This window comes from Mandrillus leucophaeus, unplaced genomic scaffold, assembly GCF_000951045.1.
Source record: "Mandrillus leucophaeus isolate KB7577 unplaced genomic scaffold, Mleu.le_1.0 Scaffold165, whole genome shotgun sequence".
NCBI lineage: Eukaryota > Metazoa > Chordata > Mammalia > Primates > Cercopithecidae > Mandrillus > Mandrillus leucophaeus.
The window spans coordinates 1,554,093-1,581,457 of NW_012101643.1; the positions used below are offsets into that span (position 1 = coordinate 1,554,093).

At 36.8% G+C, this 27,365-nt stretch overlaps 1 protein-coding gene across 1 annotated transcript in view; it reads right to left on the reverse strand.

Moving 5' to 3' along the window:
* Positions 1-27,365, reverse strand: part of RYR2 (ryanodine receptor 2 (cardiac)) — a 620,934-nt gene that overhangs the window by 187,979 nt on the left and 405,590 nt on the right. Inside the window, 13 exon segments of the mRNA XM_011976391.1 lie at positions 1,445-1,582; positions 2,419-2,508; positions 4,476-4,554; positions 6,593-6,756; positions 8,230-8,370; positions 10,862-10,952; positions 12,250-12,470; positions 13,733-13,902; positions 18,552-18,672; positions 20,935-21,040; positions 22,793-22,979; positions 23,508-23,643; positions 27,018-27,167. Of these exon segments, the coding sequence (XP_011831781.1) occupies positions 1,445-1,582; positions 2,419-2,508; positions 4,476-4,554; positions 6,593-6,756; positions 8,230-8,370; positions 10,862-10,952; positions 12,250-12,470; positions 13,733-13,902; positions 18,552-18,672; positions 20,935-21,040; positions 22,793-22,979; positions 23,508-23,643; positions 27,018-27,167 (1,794 nt within the window).

Below are 27,365 nucleotides of genomic sequence, written 5' to 3' on the forward strand. Positions count from 1 at the left end.
CCAAATACTGCATGTTCTCACTCATAGGTGGGAATCAAACAATGAGATCACTTGGACACAGGAAGGGGATCATCACACACCGGGTCCTATTGTGGGGAGGGAGGTGGGGAGGGATAGCATTAGGAGATATACCTAATGTAAATGAGGAGTTAATGGGTGCAGCACACCAACATGGCACATGTATACATATGTAACAAACCTGCATGTTGTACACATGTATCCTAAAACTTAAGGTATAAAAAAAATTTGAAATGATACAAAAAAAAGTCTATTTCAACTATGGAGCATGTGAAGCACATGCTGTTAGACCCTCATTTTTTTTTTTTCAAAAAAAGGATATCAGTGTAAATAGCAATAATAAACAACATTTGGTGTAAACCACATATATAGTGAGTTGAGGGGTCAAGAAAAGAATAATGACAGGTTTAGCTCCCAGGAGAAATGAGAGGGTCAAAGGTAAGCAGCTCACATGACCTTGTGACTAAATGTTAATGGGTGGCATTTGGTGTCCACCCTGAACCCCAGCTTTTCCACATCAAGGCTGTGCCTTACTCTTGCCACCTTGAGCACCTAAGACCTATGGGTAGAGTCTTGCTTGTTGGTTGAACTCCCTTGACATGGTCCAGTAGCAACATCTTCTGTGAATTCTTGCTCTGCCTGTGTGACTGTATACCTGCCCTCTGCAGACAGGAGCACCCCTGTGCATTCTAGATCTGGATCATGACTGTCTGAACATCCTACTCTTTCCTAAGAACCAACCCTCAGATCCCACTGGAAATGAGAAGAAAGCTTCATAGACAAACTAACTGTAGCGAATGAACATGATGTGCTGTTTCCATTAGGAAAACTTCAGGACCTTACAACTGAGTACTTCTTCTTCTTTTTTAAATGTTTTATTATACTTTAAGTTCTGGGGTACTTGTGCAGAACATGCAGGTTTGTTACATAGGTATACACGTGCCATGGTGGTTTGCTGCACCCATCAACCCGTCACCTACATTAGGTATTTCTCTTAATGCTCTCCCTCCCCTAGCTCCCCACCCCACAACAGGTCCTGGTGTGTGATGCTCCCCTCCCTGTGTCCATGTGTTCTCATTATTCAACTCCCATTTATGAGTGAGAACATGTGGTGTTTGGTTTTCTGTTCCTGTGTTAGTTTGCTGAGAATGATGGTTTCCAGCTTCACCCATGTCCTACAGCTGGTTACTTCTTCTATACTAGCCAGAAAACGGAAGGCTTGTACATAAAGTCCAGTAACTTAATCATCGTTTAACCTCCCTTGAAACTAAAGAAAAGGTAATATAGCTTTTTTCTCTCCCTTCTAAATTTTGTGAGTCTTCAGAATTTTCAAATTATTTTTTAAGAAAAATCCAATAATTAAATTTAACAAAATTATTTAGTCCATAACATAAGCAGTTGATTCATCACCATGATGAATTCTTACCTGGCTTGTCTGAGAAATACGACGAGTCCGGTTGTAAAGGGCCATGCTGTCTCCCTCTCGAGTTCTTTCAATTCTCCAGCCCCAAGCCAGCATAGTTTTTAAAGATTCTTTGATTGGCCAGCGATAAATTTCTTTTTCCTAGAGAAGAAAAACCAAAAAACAACAGATATATTATGAATGTAAATAAAAACGTTAAGTAACGCTTTGCTCTTGAATAGACTGCCTTCACTTTTTAAAAATCTGATGCGCATAGCTTATTTAAAAATAAAAAAGGAAAGTAAAATTCTAAAAGCGGAGTGTGAGCAGAGATCTAGTTTTACTAATGTTACTAAGAGGGATCCTCACTTTGTTCATTATATAGCATCAAAGTCAATTTCCTTTAGCGGACCTGGTTCCTAGGACCTAACACAGAAACTACAAAGGAGAGACACAGAACAAAAGGACAGCTTATGTAATATACATGTGACTCACAGCTTATGTAATATACATGTGACTCACAGCTTATGTAATATACATGTGACTCACAGCTTATGTAATATACATGTGACTCACAATGAAGTGAAATCCTTTTCACTTCATTTGTCAAGATATTCATTTTTTTCCCCAAAGAAGTCAAATATATGAAAACCTATACATAATAAGCACATTATTACTTTGTCATTACTCATCAAGAAACTTTTAAACATGGTAAGAAGATTTTTTAAAGTACTTAAAAATATGGAAGAGGAATAAAAACCAAAAAGGAAAAGAAAAATGTTAAGGAGAGAAGAGAATAAACACAGAAATGCTGACAGAAAATAAGAATGGAGAAGAAAAGACAAAATATAAGAAGTTTTTTAAAAATGGGGCCTTTGGAATAAAAAATACCAACTTTAAAATAAAGAAGTCATTTTAATATAAAAATATGTAACAAAGAAAAATATTTTCCAAAAGAATAAAAACTTTACAAACTAAAACAAACAAAAAATCCTCACCTTTTCAGACAATAGCTTGTATGGCTTCATTAATGGTTGAACCTTAGAAGAGTCTGAATATATTTCTCCATAAATCCATCCATTTGCCAACTAAAAAAAAAGGCAAACATTAAAAATTGTTTTACATGTGTTAATTTTAGAGGGTGTACATATACAGGTGTTTAAGTGCATGTTTGATAAAATAAACCTAAAGTGAACTAAAGTAAGGGTTAAGATTGAAATTTTATCCAGCATAAGTCACTATAAAGATATCCATCCTAATCAATGTTATTTTCTTTTATTTTAAATTTCAGATTCAGGGAGTAAATGTATTTTGTTGCATGGATATATTGCATGATGTATTTTCAGTAATCATCTGGAACAAGTCTTTTTATCCAGAGACTAGAAGCACCCAATCTTCCTTAAACAGACCAAGGTCTTGTAATTGTGCCGATAAGCATTCCCACAGGAGGAGGCTACAGGGATGCATGGTCCCAAGGATATCTATTCTGACCCATCTTGGGACCCCACCTGTCAAGTGTAAATAAAAAACATGCATTTTAAATAGGAAAACTAGAGTATGCATCTCAGAGTCTTCTCTGAATAATGCCACCTGTTTTATCCATTCTTTCATCAAATTTTCTCTCAACACATTCATTCCATATTATTTTGCCCATTTGTACATATCACCATTTCCCTATATCATTTCTGGTCTGCCTACAGAGTCTGAGTAATTAGACTGGAATATCTTCCTATAATATTCCTCTCCATCACCAACTCCACCCACTCAGTACTTAGTGGAGTTTTAATGTAAGATAGATCCTTACTGACTTAAGTAGTAAATCGGTTACTGAATGAAGAACCAGATACTTATCAAAACCAGCAAAAAAAGGGTTTCTTAGAGGGACTGAAAGACTGACTGGCCAGGGCAATGTTTGAAACTCAATATGACATCTCTAGCATGATGATCTTGATTTGTTACGAAGCATACACATCCTCTGGAAGCAAACTTTGGTGTCTGATTTTCATTTTACCAAAACAGTATATGAGTATTTTAGGTTCTTGAACCATCTCAACTCAACTCCTCTGATGAACCTACTTTATCCTCTGTTAAGTTTAGACTGAGCTCAACTTAAATGTGAATATTCAGGCATAAGATTTCCTTTAGAAAATCTCATAATATGTAGAAATTATCTCATAGATGCAGCTACTTTAGTTTTCTCATTTGTGTTGTTTTTCTTGAAAACACACAAAAAAGTCACCCGGCCAATGTAATCTATTTTTAGTAAACTGCAGATCTAATTGGTAGTAAGAAATACAACAGAAGAATAGAAAAGGTAAATAATTGTTAAATCCTGATTAAGAATTTTCAAGATTTTATCTGATATAGAACTATACCTAAAACCTGGCCAAGCATGGTGGCTCATGCCTGTAATCTCAGCAGTTTGGAAGGCTGAGGCTGGCTGAACAACTGCTTGAGGCCAACAGTTGGAGGCCAGCCTGGGCAACATAGCAAGATCTCATCTCTATAAAAAATATTAACAATTAGCCAGGTATGGTGGTGTGCACCTGTAGTCCCAACTATTCAGGAGGTTGAGGCAGGAGGATCGCTTGACCCCAGTAGTTCCAGGATGCAGTGAAGTATGATCACACCACTGCACTCCAGCCTGGGCGGCAGAGCAGGACTCAAAAAATAAACCCAAAAAACCTACATATAAAACCAAAGTTTCCTTCAAAGGTGAATTCTGAACGGGGGTCACCATTTCCTCCTGAAGCCCTTGGTGATTATTGCTTTTTACTCCGATAAACAATATATGTTATAGCAACTATATTTATAATGTAATTAATAGATCTTTTGAAAGCTTAAAATAGTGCTTATTCATAAGTGTATTATATTTGTGTTAATGACAGAGCTAGCTAAATATTATATTATTATATAAGCTAATTGCAATTAAGTATTTTTTCCTAATTTAGATCAAGTTCTCATTTTAAAAGAGAACACTGTCATGGTCAGAAGTATTGAACAGTGATCAGTCATTAATAACGACTACTGAATAAGAATGTAATTCTCTTTTTACCTTGTCCATTGACCATTTGTCATGCGAGTGTTCTGCATATTTGTTAATGAAGTATTCCAACTTCTCAGGAATTGTAATACTATGAGAGAAGTAAAGACAAAAGAGCTTGATTTTCACAGAATTTACAAGAATCATATTAATAATTTACTCACAGCTAATGAATGCTTATATCTCATTCAATTTTAACGGTTAAACACTACTGTTAACAAAGAATTACATTTTTCTATTTTCAGAACAATATAAGAAAAGTCAAGCAGATAATGTTCTATCTGCTCATCTTATATTGATTCATAGTTTATGTGCTAACATAACAAATTAAATATCATAAAACTATAATAACAATTATTATTAAATACATAAATTGAAATAATTAAATACATTCAAAGATTAGGACAATATATTACACAACAAAGAAAAAACAAGCACTAAATTTAGTAGTGATGTGTTAAAATTTTTAAATATTCATGGTCCACAAATAACACTGTAAATGTTACTAGAATTAACTATAGGGAAAATAATTAACTTCTGCTTTTTGTTAATATTTACTCTTGACTCCTTTTGTGTTTAAATGAATATTTAGTTACTTGATGTTGAGGACATGCAAATGATGACCAAGTCTGATGGTAAATCTAAGGCTTAAAACGTATCTATGAATGGAAAATCAAATATATATATAAAATTCTATTCATTAATGAATATATCTTATTAAAGTACTAACTTTGAGAACACAATTCTACATAAAATCTAGTATAAGATGGTTTGTTGTTGTTTTCCAGCAGTTAACAGTAATTGAACTATAAGACATACACATACCTAAGAAGCAATATATAAAAAATTGTAATCATTTAGAAATCATTGATATCACCGCGTAAATCTGTATCTGTTAAGAAGTCCCCCAAGGGGCAAGCCTAGGTAAATTAATATCCATGCCCACACTTATTAATTAATTGGATTTAATGAACCAACACCAAAACCATGACATTGTTCTGATATTTAAAAATCTCAGGTTAGATCATATGTTAGCAAACCACAAACTTACCCATGTAGGAATGTGAACATGTGATATATTGGTTTACTTACTTTGGAGGAGATACAAAAGATCAATCACATAAGCCAAATACTGGGGGATGGGGGAAAGGGTCTTTTCTCACAGGACTGTCATCAAAGACCAAACATGCAAATTTAAGGCATTATCAAACTAATGGCATACCACTCAGGTTGAAATTCTGATCTGGTTATGGAAGCTAAATCAGCTGGGGGCCACTCAGAAGCCTCAAAGTTGAACTCCCAAGCAAATTCAGAAGCCGTGGATAAGAACTACCAAGTGTCTACCTTGCTAAAACTGATCTTGCTGAGCACCATGGAATCAGTAAGAGAATGTGGCATGAAGAGGCAGCTTTCCTTGCACATGGAGAACCATGATCCTACTTAAAAACAGTAACAACAACAACAAAATGCTCAGACTTCAAACACCTGAAGTTCCCAAACATCCTATCTGTAGAACAATTGTTGCAACTAAGTACATGTAACAAGTTTCATAATGTTAAAGAATGTTGTTTCATCTTTGGTTTTGGTTGTTAAACTGCATTCTAACTGCATGCTGAATTTTCCAGAAAAATTCTCATTCGATATTCCCTTCCATCTCGTGCTGTGTTTTATCAAGTTGAACATCAGCTGTGAACCCTGGACCTTGCTGAGATGTAGTGATGGGTGAAGGGATTCCCTTGCCACTCACAGAAACAGCTTTGCAGTGCATGCTGGGAATATCTTAAGTAAAAGATGTTATATAGAGGTTGATTCGTAGTTACTATTAAACATTTAGGGTAATTTTTCAACTAAAAATATAACTGACAGACTTTCTTAATTCTATTATAGATATTACATATACCGAGTCTTGATTGTGTTAAGAATATCCTCGAAGGTACATCTTATCTATTTCTGATATTAGTATAATCATTATTATTACTATCATTTTATAAATTAAAAGGACCCCTATTAAAAGGATACCAATTCAAAGGGGGCATGTATTAGAGAAAGTTCACTTTAGTACCTTATTCAATTTCAGACTTCACACATCATTTACAATAAAAATCTGCTGCAATAGAAAGAGTCCATACTTTGAGGTATCAACAGGTTGTGGGTTAAAGTTCCCTTCAGAATCCATTGATGACTGTTTTTCCATCATACTGACATAATTTGACTCCATGTAGTCTGGAGGCAAAGCTCCCGCAACTGCACTCAGGCAAGGCAGTGCCAGTTTGAAAAGCTCTTGTTCATATTTCTGGGAAAAATGGAGGACCAAAAAAGAAATTACTATATAGCAAAAGTTGTCAGTATGATCATCAGGGCTACAGAAGGTTGCAGAAGAAAATCTGAATTACCCTGGGCTAACTGAACTCTCTGATAATTCTTTTTCTAGAAAATGAAACACAGAGCCTAAAACCCCATCAAACATAAAAGAAGCTCCAGCTAGATTTACAAACATAAAAGAAGCTGCAGCAGTTTCAGTTTAAGGAGAATAAAATAATAATATATGAACAACAGTAATGACAGTTTAAGGAGAATAAAATCTTTGACTCTCCAACGCATTGGAAATGAAGTAAACTTTAATATCGTCAACGTGTAAAATATCGTTACAAGATAAACATAATTTCAGTCAATGGGGACTACATTACTTATAGTTAGTTATAGATAATTCCTGTACATTATAATGAGTATACATGAAAAATACAGAAAGCATAACATTCTAGACAGTGAGAAATTTTAACCGATCCATGTTGCATTATAAAGGTTTGAAAAATAAAATTCTGAGCTGGAAAAGAAATTCCATAGAAAGTATGCATGATAAAAATTTATAGGAAGAGGCATTTGAGTATTAAGTTAAATTTATATTTATAGATTTTCTAAAAAATAAAAAAGTAATAATTTAAATTATTTCACTTTAAATGTTCATTGTTAAATAAACATAAATGATTCTAAAAAATACTTACACATTATTTTAAAAGGACTCAGTTTACCAAAGGAAATTCAGTAAGAAAACGCATTAAAGTGTTGCTACCAAATGTAATTGCAGACAAATATTCCTCTACTATGTAGTAAATTTGTGGTAATACTACTCCAATCATCTAATAATGTCAATCTGGGAATTCAAACTAATTTTGATTAATTTAAGCATGAACATACAAGACTTGTTGTTCTGCCTTTTCTCTAAGATCAACACCTGCCAGCCATCTGAAAACATATGAACTATTCATTATAAATTTTGCAACTATAAGGGAATGCCATATATGCAATGCAACATTGAGTGAAGGTATCTAAAGCTCCATAGCAGCAAAGCTGGAGACTTTAGCAGGGGACTGGGATATTACAATTACATAAGATTTCATGTTTTATATTTTTGTATTAGATATAATTTCTTTGGCCTTTATAAGATTGGAGATGGGACTAGGGAGAGTCTGAGTCCAAATGCACCAGAAACTTATCAACCCTGTGCGTATATTTCCTGAACTGCTTAGCCATTTGACATTCAGAAACAGTGTTGTGATCACAAGGAAAATGCTACCATAATGATTAAGAAAAATAAATATAAATTGCATTTTCAACATTTATTATGAAGTTGAGAAAAGAGAAAAAATAAAGCCATATGTGTCTTGGTTAGCAAAGACAGTATTCAACTAGGAATACTATCTTACTAAGAATGTGTGGCTTTGTGCCATTGTACTGATACAAACAAACCCACAAAATCTTAAATTACCTTTTGAGACAGGGCATCAAAAATGCCCCAGAACAACTTTCTTGATAAATGAAGTTCTTCTTCTGAGGCAGCACCAAAGTTTCCCCACCCTCCAGGCAGGCAGTAATATTTCCAGCATCTTTCATAATGATTTGTCAGCAGCTATGTGGGAAAACAGTTATAAAAGCAATGAGCTATCAAAACCTTTTGGATTTTTTTTTCATTTCTCCTCATATGACACTGTAGTGCTACATTATAAGGTCAACTGAAGTGCAATTGCTCAATCCCATGTAAACTCTCTTGGAGAATACTATCACCGTGTATACTACGTGTGATAGTTAATATTGAGGGTCAACTTGACTGGATTGAAGGATGCAGAGTATTGATCCTGGGTGTGTCTGTGAGGGTGTTGACAAAGGAGTTAACATTTGAGTCAGTGGGTGGACAGGGAGAGACAGACCCACCCTCAATCTAGGTGGGCACCATCTAATCAGCTGCCAACAGGGCTAGGATAAAAGCAGGCAGAAGAATGTGGAAGGACTGGACTTGCCGAGTCTTCTGGCCTTCATCTTTCTCCTGTGCTGGGTGCTTCCTGCCCTGGAACATCAGACTCCAAGTTCTTCAGCTTTTAGACTTTTGGACCTATGCCAGTGATTTACCAGGGGCTCTTGGGTTCTTTGGCCACAGACTGAAGGCTGCACTGCTGGCTTCCCTACGTTTAAGGTTTTGGAACCTGGACTGGCTTCCCAGCCCCTCGACTTGCAGATGGTCTATTGTGGGACTTCACCTGGTGACTGTGTGAGCCAGCACTCCTTAATAAACTCCCCTTCATATATACATCTATTCCATTAGTTCTGCCCCTTTAGAGAACCCCGACTGATACACTATGTCTCTTTCAAATTTAACACTGATTGCAATATGAGGACCAAACGCCCAATTTTACAAACAACTATATCTTGTACAGCATTCTTTAAGAGGTTGTTTGGATTCTACGTATCCCTGAGTTCTACATTAATCATTTACTTATAATTTTATGTATTGTTATTAATATCTTGCAATCCACGTGTAAAACGAAGGGACTGATGTCAGGACGGCCCAGAAGCACAATAAACGAACTATACCTCTGTGATTCTTTTTGCTCCGTCTCTGCCTCCCTATGGCTTGCCTCAATACTTAATTCTCCAAGTAAATTTCCAAAACCGCTCTACTTGGATCACTTCTTTGTCTACATTTCTTTGGGGGTTACGGATGCAATTTATTACTTTACTGATTGTCTACACTGCTCCTTGCATTTTCACCTATGCATGTTGCTTGTTTAGAATTAAACTGGAATGTCAAGGACAAGCAGAGAATCTTTCAATTATTTGGTAGTTCTTTAGATAATTTATTTTTGATCTGGATTTCTCAAATTAATAAACTGATCTATATGACTATACATATTTGGACTCTTTCCTATATCTAAGGAAGAAAATAAATCGTAAGAATGACTGTTACTAATGTGGGCTGCATGTCTTATTGTTAAAATATTACAACTCATTTACTTGTCCTTGCAGTTACAAAAAAATGAACACATCCACACATCCACACAATTTAGGAGTCACAAATGATGAAATATTGAGATCTAATATGCTTGGCTTCACACTGACATATCTCTAATGTAAGAGAGTTTTATTGCATAAGGGTAACAGCATGAGACTGTATCTTTTTTCATGAATTTTCCAGCTCATTTGTATCAAAAAATTTTGCAAGACAAGGACCATTCTAGATGACAAAAAACATAAAAGCAGAATTTTTAGCAAGGATATAATTTATTTTACCTAATTCACTAATGTATCTAGATTGATTAAAACAAAGTCAGTTTTCACAGAGAAAGATTACTTTTGCTAAATATCCAGGATGCTTACTGTAACAGCTGCATATAGACTCTTCATATCTCATACTTCTTCAGCACTAGTACTGGGTAGCCATTGGGGGAAAAATAATGCTACTGGATGGCACTGCAGAGTGGCCATCTATTAAAAAATCCATCGCATTACTATATAACTTTGATGCAAACACTGTATTCTATATTCTGAGTCTAGATTATGATATTAAAGGACAAGAAAACATTCCCAACTCAGTAAGATAGAATGAGACTTGATCCTGAACAGAACAATAAATTTAGAGAAAATACCAGTGATTTTTCTATACTGTGTGACAAACTATAATTGCATATACAGAGAGGTTATCATTGAACCCTATGAAGTGACATTTGGAGCCTGTCATGTGATTATTAACTTAGAAAATGTTGTCTTTAAAGCCTGGTCTTTATCCCTCAAGGTTTCTAATAATATTTTAGGCCAGGCCTATTACCATGTTTTCCAACTTAAGAATATCTTGGCTTTTATTTTCCCTGTGGTCCTTTTTCTTTTTCCCGTTGATTTCTATTTCCATTGTTTATATTGAAATCATTGTTAAGATTTCTATAATCTTATAGAACTTATTTATTTAAAGTTGATGTATACATTCCTATAACTTCTAAATGCCCATTTCAATAATTGGGAGACATTTTCCAGCATCAAGCATGATGTATCTAAGAAATGTATATGTTGTCATAGAAAATAAAGTCAGAGAAACCAGTCATCAAATATCTACACACATTTCCTGTACTTACTTTAAGAGGCATCTTTGCATGTTCATTTAATAATGGAACATCAAATACTAATCTTCTGAGTAAGTGCTGCATCATAGAAGGTCTCAGTTGTCTGTTGGAACAAAGTTAATGTTAATAATGCTGAGAAATGTGTCTAAACTAAGTAGATCATTCATTAGAATAAATTATGTAAGCCAAGGACCTGAATCTATACTTCTCTTCAGATGGTATTCATTAGATGTTCTTTGTCCAAAGATCAGCTACTTAGTTAATTTTATATAAGGTTAGATTTCCCAACTCATCTCTATCCCCCAGATCTGAAGACCACCCCTTCTTTGCTATAGAAGATGTTTCTGTTCTGCTCCTTCCTTTCCAAACCACTCACAAATGCAGACCCCACTGTTTCCTAAGACTTTCCTCCATAAATTTTAGTAAATGTCCCTTCCCTCATTCCAATGGATGGGAAGAAGCAAAAAGAAGAGGGAATATTGGAACAGAAAGGAGGAAAAAATGGCTGAGACAGCAAATTTGCCAGAGAAGAAAGGGAGCAAAAATGAATACATAGTGAACATCTACTGCGTCAGGCAACAGCAAGTGTTTTACCTCGTTTAACACTTAGAAAATCTCTGTGAGGGAGGCATTTTGGTTCAATTTTACAGAATCTTAGATTAGGGAAGTTAAAGAACTACTCTTCTGATTTTCCACCCCCTTCAGTGCCATCTGGCTCTCAACCCAGACACTCTACCATGGGTGAAAACTTGCCCTTCCCCCAGGGACTGCCAGGCAAGAGTTCCTGGAGCAGTTACAAAGGAGCCATGATCTTTCTAGGGGCTTGAGAAATTCTCACTTTCACAGGCAAAACTTCATCAGGGGGAGATACGTTTCTGGTTTTCATAGTAACACATTCTAGCACTTCTACTGATAGGAAATGGTTTTCCAGGTTGGAGGAAATATTCAGCCTTCATCATTGCCCCACATAAATATGGTTTTAATATTATGCTGTGTCACATTTTGTATTTAAGAAGTCCCTTTTTTCTTTTCTCTTCTAGAAGAGGAGTTAAATCATCAAACACAGTCAAAAGGCGAGATCTATTCATCTCACCTAAAGTGGCCAAGGACTCCTGACACAATTTCTCCCCACTCCCAACATCCAGAATAGTATTCTGTAACTGGTCAAAAGCTATATCCAACAGCTGGATACCCTAGGGAGGCCTGGAGGAACACTCAGAACTCGACTGGGAGCAAGGGCGCTCAGAGAAGACTCATACCTCAGTATATGGGATTACCTAAAATGAATGAAATCTGTGGTATGGAAAATGGTTCCAAAATTCCAAATAATTTGTCAAAAGCCACACTGTAAATTCTGTTTTTTAAAGAAGAAGCTGGCGTAGAATTTGTTATCCACTCACCCACAAATAGAGAGCAAACAAACTTCTATAGAATCCCGCTGAGCTTTGGTAAGTGAACAGCCCTTAGAAAGTCTATACACAGTATGAAGCAATGAGTCAATGAGAGAAGCATGGTGCTCTGTGCCAGCAAAGAGAGGAGCACATCTCGTTAGCAACGGCAAGACGGCCGTGCAAAGGTACCGATTGAGGGCCAAGGCCATGTCTGTAGCACTCAAAGCCGCCTGAAAAAGAATCAGAGTAGAAGGCCATTTGTGTTTGGCAGTAGATAACTTTCAAAGGGATCAACATGGGAACATATAATTTCACTATCTAGAAGATGATAGTGCTATGAGACATGTAAATGTATTCTTCAGTTATATCTTTAAATGTGGGGTTCCTATGATTTTTACCACTAAAAACAATCAACTATCAATTGTTCATAAACAGATAAAAATGAATGAAATGACACCTATCTCCTCAAAAAGCTTAATAGGTTCAGATTCTATCATTAAATATCAATGGTAGGATCAATGTAAGAAGACGATAATATCACAGATGTGAGTATTTTCCTTTGCTAGGCAAAGAGAGGAGCTTATTCTCACAGTAGATCTCATAAGCAAAAACTCTTTCTGAATTCTCTTTATGATTCATATTTATTCTTCTCATGTCTATCAGCACCAATAATCAAAGGATAACTGTATTACTGTGTTATCATCCATACTATTCAGGTCCAGAATTTCATCTGAATATGCAAAACAAAGAAAAAAAGAAGTTTTCATTTCAGTTTTGTGATTCTGTTCTCGTATATTTCATGAAGGGGCTACTGTCAGCTCAAGTCCTGATGTACTTTGAAATCAAAAAAGCACACTGAACTGATAAAATTAATGAGTACTTGAAAGTAGGTATTAAATGGGTATAGTAGTATAACTACTATAACAACATTTAGAACTTCAGCTTATTCCACAGTGTTTCAAAGAGAAGAACATTTAAGCTGATAATGGCAGATTCTCCGTGTGGGTCACCCAATATACAGAACAGATTTCAATCCATTTGTACCTTAACAAACGAAGACACCAAGATGATCATGACTCAACAATATCCATTAAATCATCGTAATTCTTTAATTGCTTTTATTGAGAAGCATAAGTGTTTAGGCCAATTTGGAGGTTGACACCGAACAGAGGTTAACAGGAGTCACTGTGACCTCCCAAATTAGAGTTATGTGAACCTCTTATTGAATCCCACAGCACCTTATCAGAATTCTTATCATATTCTTTTTGGTCAGTGGGAAGTTTCCTGAGGTTGTCAGTTTATTCAGTGAATTCCTTGAGAACATAGCCTAGTTTTATTTTCTGTTTACCCATGGCTTACCTGAAAATATAATAGGTACTCAATAAATATTCATTGTCAATAAATTAATCAATGGATATATATATATATAAGAATATCATAAGGCACAGAATGAAGAGTCAAGAGAGGAGGAAGTCCATTGTTCCAATCTCACCGTATCTAAAGAAGCAGCCGCCCGGAGATCTGGCAGAAAGCCAACCTCAAGAAGATGGAGGAGGAAGTCTTGAACCTCAATTCCATAGACCCTGTCAAGGAATAAAACCATGGCTGCCTTGTGATCTGGGCAAAACCCCGCAGACATGTCAGGTTCCACCACATTCCCATCTAAAAGAGAGAAGTGAATTTTGGTGTCAATGGCTGTGCCATATATGGGTAGATTACAAATGGCTGCTTTCTAGACTTCTTACATTTTAAATAAACTTTTCAATGAAATGGTTTTCTGTTCTTCGACTACCCTCAAGCTATTATGGGAGTTTGCTGAGGAAATAAGGCAGTGCAATTTAAAGCCAAGGTCATTTAAGTGTTATATAGGCATCCACTTGTTAACTGCACACGGGATACAAGACGTGGCATTGTTAGATACTTAGGAGAAACAAACAGGCATCCAAAATCTACTTTCTAAAACTCCAAGTGAAATTCATGAAAAGTTAAAATGTAAAGTGGGCATTTTCACTCTTTTCTAAGCGAGCCTGTTTTAAACATGAATAAAGCTCATCTACCCTTATGTGATAATCTCGGTATATTTATCTTTTTATGCCTTAGAACAATAACAAAATGATGAAATAACACTATAAAACCAGTATGGTTTTCATATGAAATATGTTTCATTAATCATAATAGCATTTAACACGCATTTAAGGGTCATATTGTTTTCTCTATCAATACTCTAAGCTTTATGCCTATACAGATTAGTGAATTCTTTACAGTAACTCCATAAGTTCCCTAACTGGGGACTACTGATAAGAGAAATCATGGGATTATGTGCCAATTTCAAATACTGAAGAATTGATTTACTTCCTGTTTGACCATATAATTATGCCAATCTGGTGCTGATCCCACACCACGATTCTACAAATAATATCACAGAACTTTTCATATGGATACAACATCAAAGAAACAAGAACTCAGAGAAAGATGACACACGACCCACAATCATCCTGAATAAACTGAAAGAATAAAATGACAACTTTTCTGTTTTCACTTATAGTCAATGAACAAATTTTATAAGTGAATTATGAAAATAAACAAATAATGTTCTAAAGGAAGCTAGATGAAAGGATAATGCCTGGTAGTATTATAACGACACCTAATATAACTAATACATTCCTTTCCTTACATGTAAGAAGAATAGTTCTGATGTGTTATGCTGTTGTCAGGCACTGCACTAGGAACGTTCCTGACATGATCTTACACAATTCCCACCACCCATCTGTGAGGCTGCTATTATGACTCATTCAACGGATCACAAAAACTAGCCTTTAGAGAAGTTAAGTAACTAGTCCAAGGTCATACACCTAGTAATGGACAGAGTTATATTTAAACCAACTAAAACTGGATTTAAAATCCAGCCAAAGCTGACTTAACCTTAGTGTTAAATCAGTATGCTATGATTTTCAATTAAAAATCTATATAAAATTCAATTTCAGTTCTCCTAAATATCACATTAAAAAGGAATTTAAATGTACAGTATTCTATGATCTTAAAGTGTAGCTGTGCCTAGGGAAAAGGGGAGTAACCCACTGATCCTGCTCTATATGTTTTGCTTTTTAAACTCTTATCCAAGCAGACATTTGTTTTAATGAATGCCACAAATGCATCTGGCTCAAGACTCACGGATTGGCTCAAGCTGCTGTTTTATTTGCACCATCTCCTCAAACACACTGGAGACAATAAAGTAGCAGTTTCACCCTGCGGTGCCTGCTTTATACATCCATCCACAATTACCAGCAGTGCCTGCTGTATTCATCCACCTGCAATTACTGCCTCAGACAGGGCGGCCAAATCAGCCCGGGCCAAGAGCTGCAGGATTACATGCTTATTCCTCAAGTTTTCTGAACGCCTTCTTCTTTGATTATTATTCTCGGGCATACTCTAGCTTGGAAATAAATATGATAAAAATGTCTGAGGAAGACCTTAGCTAATCCTGAGAAGGGAAAATATCATTCTTTAGAGACAAATTTCACATACTAAATATAGAATGTATGATAACCATTATTACTGCTACTTAGTGATGCTTATAGACCAATTGAGTTGTCATTGAAAAGGAGAAAGAAATGTAGGTGTTTTAAGCTTTGCAGTGAATGCATAGCCACATAAAGTTAAATGCACAACTATGGTGACATAAAAACCGACAGGTTTCTGTCTACGTTCTCCACAAAAGGAAAGCAGCAAAAAAAAAAAAAAAGTTTGAGATGGAGTCTCGCTCTGCTGCCCAGGCTGGAGCACAGTGGCACGACCGGAGCTCACTGCAACCTCCATCTCCCAGGTTCAAGCGATTCTCCTGCCTCAGCCTCCTGAGTAGCTGGGACTACAGGTGTGCACCACCACACCTGTCTAAAAAAAGAAGAGATTTAACAAATACCAATGGATTGTGTTAAAAGTTAACTTTCATTGTGACTGCGATACAAAATTCACAAACACACACACACAAACCACTGTGACTCCCGATGGAGACAATATACTGCAAATATGTGAAGAAAAATAACATATTAGAGCACAACTAACTAGTAAAGGAAAGAAAGCAACGTGAAAACTCTTGAAGGCTGCTAAAGGCAGATGACTGGAGGAAATGAGGAGGTACCTGGAAACTTTTGGGCCCATTCTGAAAAGGACACCTGGGCTCTCTTACAATCTATGTTCTTGGTTCTTTGTTATTACTCATATTACTACAAAATTTAATGCTTCCCTATTTCCTAATCTGTATGTCACTGGTACTATTATTATCTTTGTCCTGATAGTGTCTATTTTGTGGTTCAAAATATAGAATAAGGAAAATATATTTTCCTTAAGCAAATGAACATGAGTTAGAAGAGAGGTACAGAGACAGCAGATGAAGATGAGCTACAGATGCACAAGGAAAAGAAACTGGCTCAAGTAGGGAAGTCAAAGGTGGGGAAAATTTTTAATTTCTAGCTTTGCCGAAAGCTATAATGAGCGTTCGATTATTATGGTAGTTTTGTCACCTTGTAGATTTGGGTTTAAGGTTAGCATACACAAGACTTTACTTTCTCATAATCATGCCTGGCAAACAGGATGAGCTACCTTCAGATATATGGTGACCCCTTTCATTCTAGACTTGAGCTACTATAGCCTGCCTTCTCTGGGGGCATAATTAATGAAAGAAAATGATTATATATAGCATGCACTTCCTACCTGATTATGTTTTTTGTTTGTTTGTTTGAGACAGAGTTTCGCTCTATAGCCCAGGCTGGAATGAAGTGGTGCAATCTCAGCTCACTGCAACCTCCCCAACATCCCGGGTTCAAGCGATTCTCCTGCCTCAGCCTCCTGAGTAGCTGGGATTACAGGCACCCACCACCATGCCTGGCTAACTTTTGTATTTTTAGTAGAGACAGGGTTTTGCCATGTTGTCCAGGCTGGTCTCGAACTCCTGACTTCAAGTGATCCACCTACCTTGGCCTCCCAAAGTGCTAGGATTACACGCTTGAGCCACCACGCCCGGCCCCTAATTATGTTTTGTTCTACAATTAGAAGTCTTTCATGTTAAGTGATTTATGTATAAATATCCAATAAAGTATTGAAAACTGAAAAAAAAAACCTTCCATTTGAGAAAGTGAAAACAAAGTATATTTGGGATTTAACATTTTAGTTGTCTTCAATAATTTCTTTAATCTTAAAAAAACTTTTATCCTTACTCATGAAAAGAACACTTCTTTTTGGCCAGAAGCGGTGGCTCACGCCTGTAAACCCAGCACTTTGGGAGGCCAAGGTGGGTGGATTGCGAGGTCAGGAGATTGAGACCATCCTAGCTAACATGGTGAAATCCAGTCTCTACTAAAAACACAAAAGATTAGCCCAGCATGGTGGTGGGCACCTCTAGTCCCCGCCACTTGGGATGCTGAGACAGGAGAATCGCTTGAACCTGGAAGGCGGAGATTGCAGTGAGCGGAGATCGCGCCACTGCACTCCAGCCTGGGCGACAGAGTGAGACTCTGTCTAAAAAATACAAAACAAAAACAAAAACAAACAAACAAACAAAACACTCTTTTTAACAGAGGGGATTTTAAAATCTCTAAGTCAAAAGCTATCATCATTGCTTTTAATAGAAAAGCATTACAAGAAAGTGACAATGAAAACTATGAAAACGCATGAACTAAGGAACTGAGGTCAAGAAAGAAGAACATGCGACCAATGATAGCATGCATGACATGAGACAGTGGAGGGTGGTGGTGCATATTTCCGCTTTTCTGGAAGCTGTCTGAAATGTCATATAAAAGAGAATTAAAATCTCAAAGCAAACACAGCTTTAAAAATAATGGAGAAAAGGCCGGGTGTGGTGGCTCCCGCCTGTAATCTCAGCACTTTGGGAGGCCGAGGTGGGCGGATCACGAGGTCAGGAGATCGAGACCATCTTGGCTAACACGGTGAAACCCCATCTCTACTAAAAATACAAAAAATTAGCCAGGCTTGGTGGCAGGCGCCTGTAGTCCCAGCTACTGAAGAGGCTGAGGCAGAAGAATTGCTTGAACCCAGGAGGCGGAGCTTGCAGTGAGTCGATATCGCACCACTGCACTCCAGCCTGGGCTACAGAGCGAGACTCCATCTCAGGAAAAAAAAAAAAAAGGAAAAAAATTATAAAATACATACTTTATAGCTTTTTTTAAAAAAGAAATTTAAGTAGTATAGACATAATTTAGGAAGCGGAGAGGTTGGGATGTTGAGTACGGAAAACATTTAGAACATGATGTCATCCAACATCCTACTGAATTAGGACATACTGAAGTTGGCCTTACCTTTGGCTATTGTTGGCATCTGAAAAGCGATGCTGATAACGCCCACCAAATCTCCCAAGGGAATTAGGGATCTCAAAATAGACCTAATTCTGATGGCTTCTCCCTTACCAGCATGAATCAACTATACAGGAAGAAAAACAAAAAAGAAAACATTAGAACAACTTTGTGATATCAATGTTACAGTTCTGTCTAGGAAATCTGAAGTATGGAAATCCAAGTCCAAAATAATTTTCTGATCAGTATACGTATAAAGTTATGCCTCTCTCAGACATAGTCTCTGGCTTACCTGTGGATATTTACTTGCTCACACAGTTTTCACTGACTTCAGCATACACCAAATTATTTATACTATGGTCTAGGCCAGTTGGTTCACCCATTAGAACAACAGTTTTTATCCTTTTGGGGACTGTTAAGATATATTGAGAATCTGACGTGTTTATGAAAGTTCACTTTCCAAAATTACATGTAAATACGTATCAATAACACGAGCAATAATACCAAAACAAAATTATCATTAGACTCTGAGCATATACTAATATTTATGATCGAATTAGCTTCTTTCTTGCTTTGTGCTAAGAAATGAATTGCATATCCATCGGTCTTCGACCCTGATTTCTCCCAAGGCTAGATTTATAATGTGGAGGAAATGATGAACATAAATCCTAACAGTTCTTTTAGACTGACATGAAGTACCCAGGATGACTGTGGATGACGCTCGGCTTGCAGAGCTGGGATGGGCATCTGTTTATCTCATTACAGGGTGTGAAACGCAAGCACAATTTCTGGCACATAGGAGGCCTCAAATAATAGTTGTGAAGATGCATAAATTTCAGAAATGTCAAGGTTGGTCCCTTATTACTTCACTTACTTTTTCCCCCATTAATAGAATAGAATGAAAACTTCTATTTATTAGTATACTTTCTCTTTGTTTCGCTGATGTGTTTTTCTGAGATGGGAAAAAGAACAAATATTGTGAGCAAGTTTTTGTTGTTGTTGTTGTTGTTGTCAGTAATCACCTCCAGCATAGAAATTTTTAATAGTCTCTGTTTCCATTTACTAAGATGAAAAAATCTTACTAGCGGCAAAGTTTAAATTTTTCTAAAAATCAGACTCCATTTTCTAACGTTCTAACATTCCTCTATCCTGTGATTCCTCTCTGTTCACAAGAAAAGAGTACATCACGGAAGTTTTAACCTCTGGGTATGAAAAACCTAAATCACACAAAAAAACCCAACCAAAACCAAAAGAAAGATAGATAATAAGGGTAGAGAGAAAGGCGCTTTGTAAGAAAGCCCTGGCTTCTTGCTCATCCCACTTTAGAAATATCCTTACAGTTCTTAACTACCCCAGCACCAATCAATGTGTTTCAAACTCTCACACTCTGCGTTTATTATTTCCCATTAGAAGATCTGGAAATGAATGTTTTGGGCCCTGGGCCAGGAATTTTTTTTTTTTTTTTATGACTCTAGTAGAATAATATAGAATCAACTACAATAAAATAAAGAACAAAATATCAGAATGTATTACAGAGTAAAAGTATTATTCCATGAAACTTTAATTTCATTTGGGTCAAAAAGTTTCAGAAAACACTAATCTAGGCTGGGTACATTGGCTCACACCTGTAAGCCCAGCACTTTGGGAGGCCGAGGCGGTTGGATCACTTGAGGTTAGGAGTTCTAGGCCAGCCTGGCCAAGATGGTAAAACCCCATCTCTACTAAAAATACAAAAATTAGTTGGGTATGGTGGCGGGTGCCTGTAGTCCCAGATACTCAGGAGGCTGAGGCAGGAAAACCACTTGAACTGAGACCATGCCACTGCACTCCAGCCTGGGAGACAGAGCAAGACCTTGTCTCAATATGGAAAAAAAAAAAAAAAAAAAGGAAAGCAAGAAAGCAAGAAAGAAAGAGAGAAAGAAAGAAAACACTAATTTATATGGTCTAAATAGCTCTTAATATCCACCTCCTACACTTTCCCCCTCACTTTCCCCTAAAACAATGGCAAACACATAGAGCTAAATACACAAAAGAAAATTACTTTTGGTAGGAGCAGTTGCTTTCTGCATGCACTATAACAGAAGAGGAAATTGTATAGAGAAAATATGTTCTTTTCTTTTTAAAATGTGGGAGGCTGTATGAGTTTCAGAGATATATGAGTAACTTAAGTACTCTATTAATGGCTTGCACTGAAATCCCATTACTAATTTTTACAACCAACAAGACATTTCCAACTAAACAAACACTTGTTCAGCAATTAGACTGCAGCTATTATTTTTAATGGAGCATGAAGATTATTGGTTTTGGATGCTATTATGCTCTTTGCCAGCTATAGATGTCTTAATATAGAGAAATCAGGATTGCTGCTCCTGAACCCCCAGGAACTCACATGCATCTCAGGCGCACAGCGTCCCAAGAGGTCAATCAAAGCTGCATAGAAGGTCATGATCGCGTTCCCCATGTGGATAGTGTCATCTTCCTCCTCCTCTGTATCACTTCCATGAATGTTTCAAAAGAAAGAGAAAGCAAATGGGATAACTGACATTTCATGTTTATTACATATCTCTCCGAGGAAAGGGACTACTAGGTAACACATTATTCTTCTGATACATTTCATATATGGTATAAATGTAGAGCTTGACGTTTTTAAGGGAGAATAACAACTGGTTAAAGATCAAGCTTGAGATTCTAACACCAAGAACACATCTGTGGAAATTTTAGTATTAAGATTCCTTTGAAGGGAAAAGGAGGAATTGCTCATTTGATAGGTTCTTTTCCTTTCTGGTGGTAGTGTATTAACAAAGAAAATAACTGATAGAAGGATGTGTGAGCTTAGGCTATTTCTATAAATGGCACACATGTAGAGAAAGGGTGACAAAGATGTCATATAAGGTCACTTGTAAGGCATCCAGTACAGTGCTTTGCCCAGAGTACTTTATAAATGTTATTGCACTTGCTCAACTACCTCTGTACCAGCTACTCAACCTCCCGCAACCCCAGCCAAAGAATCCAACATATCTCCCTCCCCATCTCTGTAGGGAAAATATAATTACATGTTCTCTTGCTGATGAGAGCCAAATCTGGATGGCCCTGGAGGCTCACATCCTTCCTCCTTGGTAACTCAGCAGACAGCTGTCCCCACTGAATACAGCAGTCTGCAGAGTGACAGTGAGGCCTCAAATGACAGCCTCATTCCTGGGCATGCAAGGCTGTCCATGAGGCCCTCAGGTGTACCCTTGCTAGTGTGGTCCTGGGCCAGAGGTGTCAGGATACATTTTCTGCTATCGAGAGAACCTAAGAGCTCCCTGGTTCCTTCACGGCCAACTGATAAGCATGTAGCATGGTGTGTGTGTGTGTGTGGTGGGGAGTGCTCATTCTTGCTCTAGGAGTGCTCCCAGTCTGCAAATCTGGCTATGGTGAACATGGAACATCGATGCCCAGTTTATATGTAAAAGACAAAGGGTTTGCAGGATTGCGTTCACTCTATCGCTTCGTTGTTTAGAAATATGCCTCAATATTGGCCTCCCCATCGGGGAATCGAACCCCGGTATCCTGCATGACAGGTGGGGATACTCGATACGCCTCAATAAAGCCCTATGTTATATCTTTACCAGAGCGACTAGCAGTGTGGATGCATGACCCCCGCTGGAGGACATTCACCTACACAAATAAGCATCACACCTGGATTTACTTATGTTGATTACTGAAATCTAGTATCAACAATGTATAGCTACAGATAAATGTAAGAGAGTGACTGCTTCCCGTATCTGTCTCCTATACCTCAACTAAGCATTACACTCCTCAGAATGACACCTTTTCTCGATTTTACCACCATATCAGTTTAGTCAAGTCCCCCTTTTATTTGCAAAAGGTCTCTTTCTAATCATAAAATCTCTTTCTAACTACTTTCCCACTAAACTCTAGTCCAACCCCAAAGGTTCACCTCGTATCATTTAGAACAACCCACCTTGCCCTAGCTCCCCTGGGAAAATTCATAAGATGCATCTCCTACAACCTAGATTTCCCTCAGCTAAATCTACACCATCTTCTTCAGCTCTCTTTGTTCATTTGACCTATTCCGGCACCAAATTCCATCCATTCTTCCAAATTTAAGACATTACGTTTTCAAAGGGAGAAATCTTCAGCACCAGAAGTTATGCTACAATTCATAGGATGCAGAATATATTTTGTAAAATTTCACATCAAGTAGTATGGATCACTCGTGAGGGTGTGTTTATTAGACCTACAGTGTTTTACTGGATCCGCTATTTGGTGAGGGACCATCTCGAGAAGGATCCTCGGCGATTTTGATGGCTTCTTCCATTGCTGCAAGAAGCCCATTCCCACCTTCTCCTCTCAAAGCAGGACCAAAACACTCAGGCCTCCGAATAAGCAATCTCACCACGACATTTGCATTCTCCTCCACACTCTCCCCTAAAGTAGAATGGGGAAGATAAGTAAACAAATATGATCATATGAAAGTTCTGAACAAAAAAATGTTATACTAATCATTTCCCATGCATAAGAATAACTAAAATCCAACAATATACTGATAAAGCCAAAATGTAACCCAAATTACTAGCTTTGGGTATACAAGACACAGTAAATTTCTTTTCTTGCATTACAAATTTTCAGAGTAAAACCTTATGGAGGCATAAACTATTGATTCTCACTACCTTGTTATTATTATAGAATGACATCACAATCCAAACTATTATTGGAATTCAAAATAAAAAATTTATGAGAACTTATGTGCTTAAAATTTTAACTTAAATAAGGAAAGAAGTATATAAACAAATATTGTATTATAAGCGGTTACTGTGAAAAAACCCTATCGATTATAAAATATGTGATTTCTTTACTAATACTTCATGAAAGCGTTGAGATGAATCCTTATCATATATACATGTCTCTATGCAGTTTTAATAATAACCCAAAAGACCTCAAGAAAACGAGTCCTACCATTACAGAAGACAGCAAATCTGAGAAAGTCAAGATATCTCTCTCCTTCAACTGGATTCCACCCAATGTCTGGATAACCCTTAGACACCAGCAACTGGCAACTCTGCAGTCCACAACCAGCCAAGTAACGAACTACCTGCAAACAACATGATTAATGAAGAGTTATCCCTTGGAGGAAAAGTCATTAGATGCTTCCATTGGATGCAATAAATGACATCCTCAAAGGATGCTTTTAAATACATGCATTTTTGCAAGTTCTTTTTGCTCTCATGATAATCCACTTGAACTCCCTTTAGTAAAACCTCAGACTTCAGAAATATTTAAATATCGTCATAAAGTGGCGTCATAATAAACATATTTATGATCCTACCATAAGCTTTGGTTTTTTTAAGCTTTCTCTAAGCAGACGTTCATTTTAATGAATGCCACAAATGCATCTGCCCGGGGCTCATGACTCACGGATTGGCTCCAGTTGCTGCTTTATTTGCACCATTTCCTTAAACACATTGGAGACAATAACGCAGCAGCCTCACCCCACGGTGCCTGCTGTTTTCATCCGCCCACAATTACCCACAGTGCCTGCTGTATACATCCACCCGCAATTACTGTCTCAGGGCAACCAAGTCTGTCTGGGTGGGGTAAGAGCTGCAGGATTATGTGTAAAACTATGAAAGAAAAATACTTCTGAATTTTATAGCATTTACTTTGAGACCCTTACCTATCAAAGTCATAAATTGCAAACATGTCTAATGACCTCTCGTGCAATGTAAAAACTGAATCCACCCACAATATTAAAAGATCTATCTGAGATGCAAAGGTATTTTAAAGAGATAAATTGTTTCCAAAATATATATAAATTTAATGGGGAAGCAGGTGTGAGAAAATACATAAAGACAGCAAAACCTAAGATTACAGTCAAATATCCTTGGTTCAAATCAGATGCGCAGCATTTACCAAACACCTCCTTTTGAGCAAGGTACTTTTACTTTTTTAGCCGAGGTTTCAGTGTCCAGGAAATTTTTGATAAGACAACACTTTTCAGTATTGATGCAATGAGCACATAAAATATTTTTGCCTGGCCTTTCCTCTTAAAATATTTTTGTTTTATATGAATGTTGGTCCTCTACAATATTTCATAAGAAATTCAATTTTAAAATAAATCCCTAGAGAAGTCATTATCAATGGAAGTAAGACTGTTAGAGGAGCAACTTATCAAGCAAATTGAGTTATATCCAGCTCATGTTAAATCAGTTTCAAAAACAAATAGGTAGTATAGCTAAAAATGTTTTATATCAACTATAGCGAAGCAAGAGAACCAATGTACAATAAAATCATCTATTTGAAGTATAAATTCAATGAGCTTTGAAAGATGTTGTCATCTGTGAAAACACACCATAATCAAGATGCAGAACATTGCCGTCACTCCTCAGAGCTCCCTGGGCCCTTTGCAGTCCCTTTCTCCCCACACACCTAGTCCCAGACAATCTGCTTTCTCTCATTACAATTTATCTTGCATTTTCCAGAACACGTGTACACGTAACAATGCAGCATGTATCTTTCTGTGCCTGGCTTCTTTCACTCAGCATATGATTTTGGGATTCATTCACATTGTAGCACATGCCAGTTCTTCATTCTTTTTTATTGTGGGATGACATTTCACCATATATGGGATGACATTTCACCATATATGGGTTTATCAACTAATACATTGATGATTGGTATTCAAGTTGTTTGCAGTTTTTGGCTATGATGAATAAAACTGTTATAAACATTCACGCCCAAGTCTTTGTGTGAACATACATTTTCCTTTCTACTGGGTAAATTCTTAGCAGTGGAAAGCCTAGGCATATAGTTTATGGTAGGTTTCTGTTTAATTTGTTAAGGAACTGCCAAACTGCTTTCCACACTGGCTGTACCATTACTCATCATGACAGAAGTAGAAGAGAGTTCTAGCTGCTCCTTGTCCTTCTCAGCATTTGGTATTATCAACCTCATTAGCATTAGCCATTTTAATGAGTATGTAGATTAAAAGATTTTAAGTACGATATGGGGGAAACATGTCCTGAGGTGTCTCAGAGACTTCATGATCCTGGACCAGTATGTCAGGAGGATTTGGGGAAGAGTTTCACTCTTTCATGTCTTCAACAGCCATGCACTAAGTGTCTACCCAGTGCTGACGCTGTTCTCCAAAGTGGGGACAAAGCAGTTAACAGCAGAGGAAAAACCACTCTCACCTCCCTGGCTTGACATTAGAGTAGGGGATGAATTTTTAAAAATGCATAACTACATAGAATTTGATTAAGTATATTAATAATTTAAAAAATAAGTATATAAATATAAACAAAAGTATACATTTGTATATAAATATAAATAAAACAAAAGTATACATTTGTGTATATAATATACAACTATTTACATCTCCAATGGTTGAAAACAAAGCAGTAAAGGAAACAGGAAGAGTTTAAGGAAGTGGAGAAAAGGTTTCAATTTTACATAGCATGGATATGGAAGAGCTGATAAAGAGGTGGTTGACTTTAGAGCATTGACTGAAAGAATGCCTACAAAGAGCTGTGATGGTATCTTGGGTAAGGATGCTGCAGATGGTTGGACTAGCAGGTGGCAAAGACCCTGAGGCTGAGCACAGCTGGCATGTTCCAGCTACAGCAAGGGGACAAGTGTGCCTGAAGCAAAGAAGAGAGAGTGCAGGAGAGCTGTAGGAGATGAAATCAGGCTGGTATGTAGGATCAGATGATGTAGGAGCTATTGCATCATCTTTGGTTTTTACTGGAGTGAGATAGAAAGCCTTTGGGGAGTACTGGATGGAGGATTGGCATGATCTTTTTAAGAGGGTCACTTTGGCTGATAAGGAAAGAACAGATTCCAGGGGAGCAAGGAAAAAAAATCAGGTGACTACTTGGAATGCTATTGCAACTACAATACAGGGAAAGTTTCTCTAAATGCCGGTATACACACATGTGGCTTAATATCCTTAGAGTGCATGGCTTTACTATATTGCTGATGCTTTGTGCTGGAATAAAGTATATGTGATATAAAATGTACATATGAGATGTCAAAATAACCTTTTTAAAACTGAAGTGTATAATTAAGTCAAAAATGGAAGCAGATATCATGAAAAGACAACAACACGTAAGAATACAGATACAGAACGTTGCTTCTTGTTCCACAGAAAAATGTTTGTGATCAGAGAAAACTCATTTTTTCAAATGTATTGTTCTTCATAACTTCTAACTACAATATAATGTATAGTAGAATTATATACAATGGAATATATAACATTATATAGTGTGCAATGTAAATTATAATATACTTTAATTCTAATATCACTAGAACATATTGTGTTGGTGCAAAATTAATTGTGATTTTGGCCATACTGTCACACTGCAAAACCACAATGGCTTCTGCACCAACCTTAGTTATATTTAAAATATTGAGAAAGAACTATGAAAAAGCATAACTCAGACAAACACACAGGGCAGGAACATTGCTGACCTTTTCTAGATCCGGCTCACGCAGAGCTAATGCTAGTTCATTATTATCCATCACCGAAGCTGCAGCCACATCCAGTGGTGTTGAACCTCTCATAGCTGGGGAGGCTGTTAATTCAAATGAAGATGAAATATAACCTGGATTGTACTGTATCTATAAACTCCATATAAAAATACCCTACCTCTTAAAATTTAATTTCTAAACACCATCCACAGTGTATTAATCTATAATGATTTAAAGTATTTTTAATTGACAAATAAAAATTGTATATATTGTGTACATGTTTTGAAATATATGTACACTTTATGGAATGACTCAGCTGAGCTAGTTAACATATGTATTACCTCACAT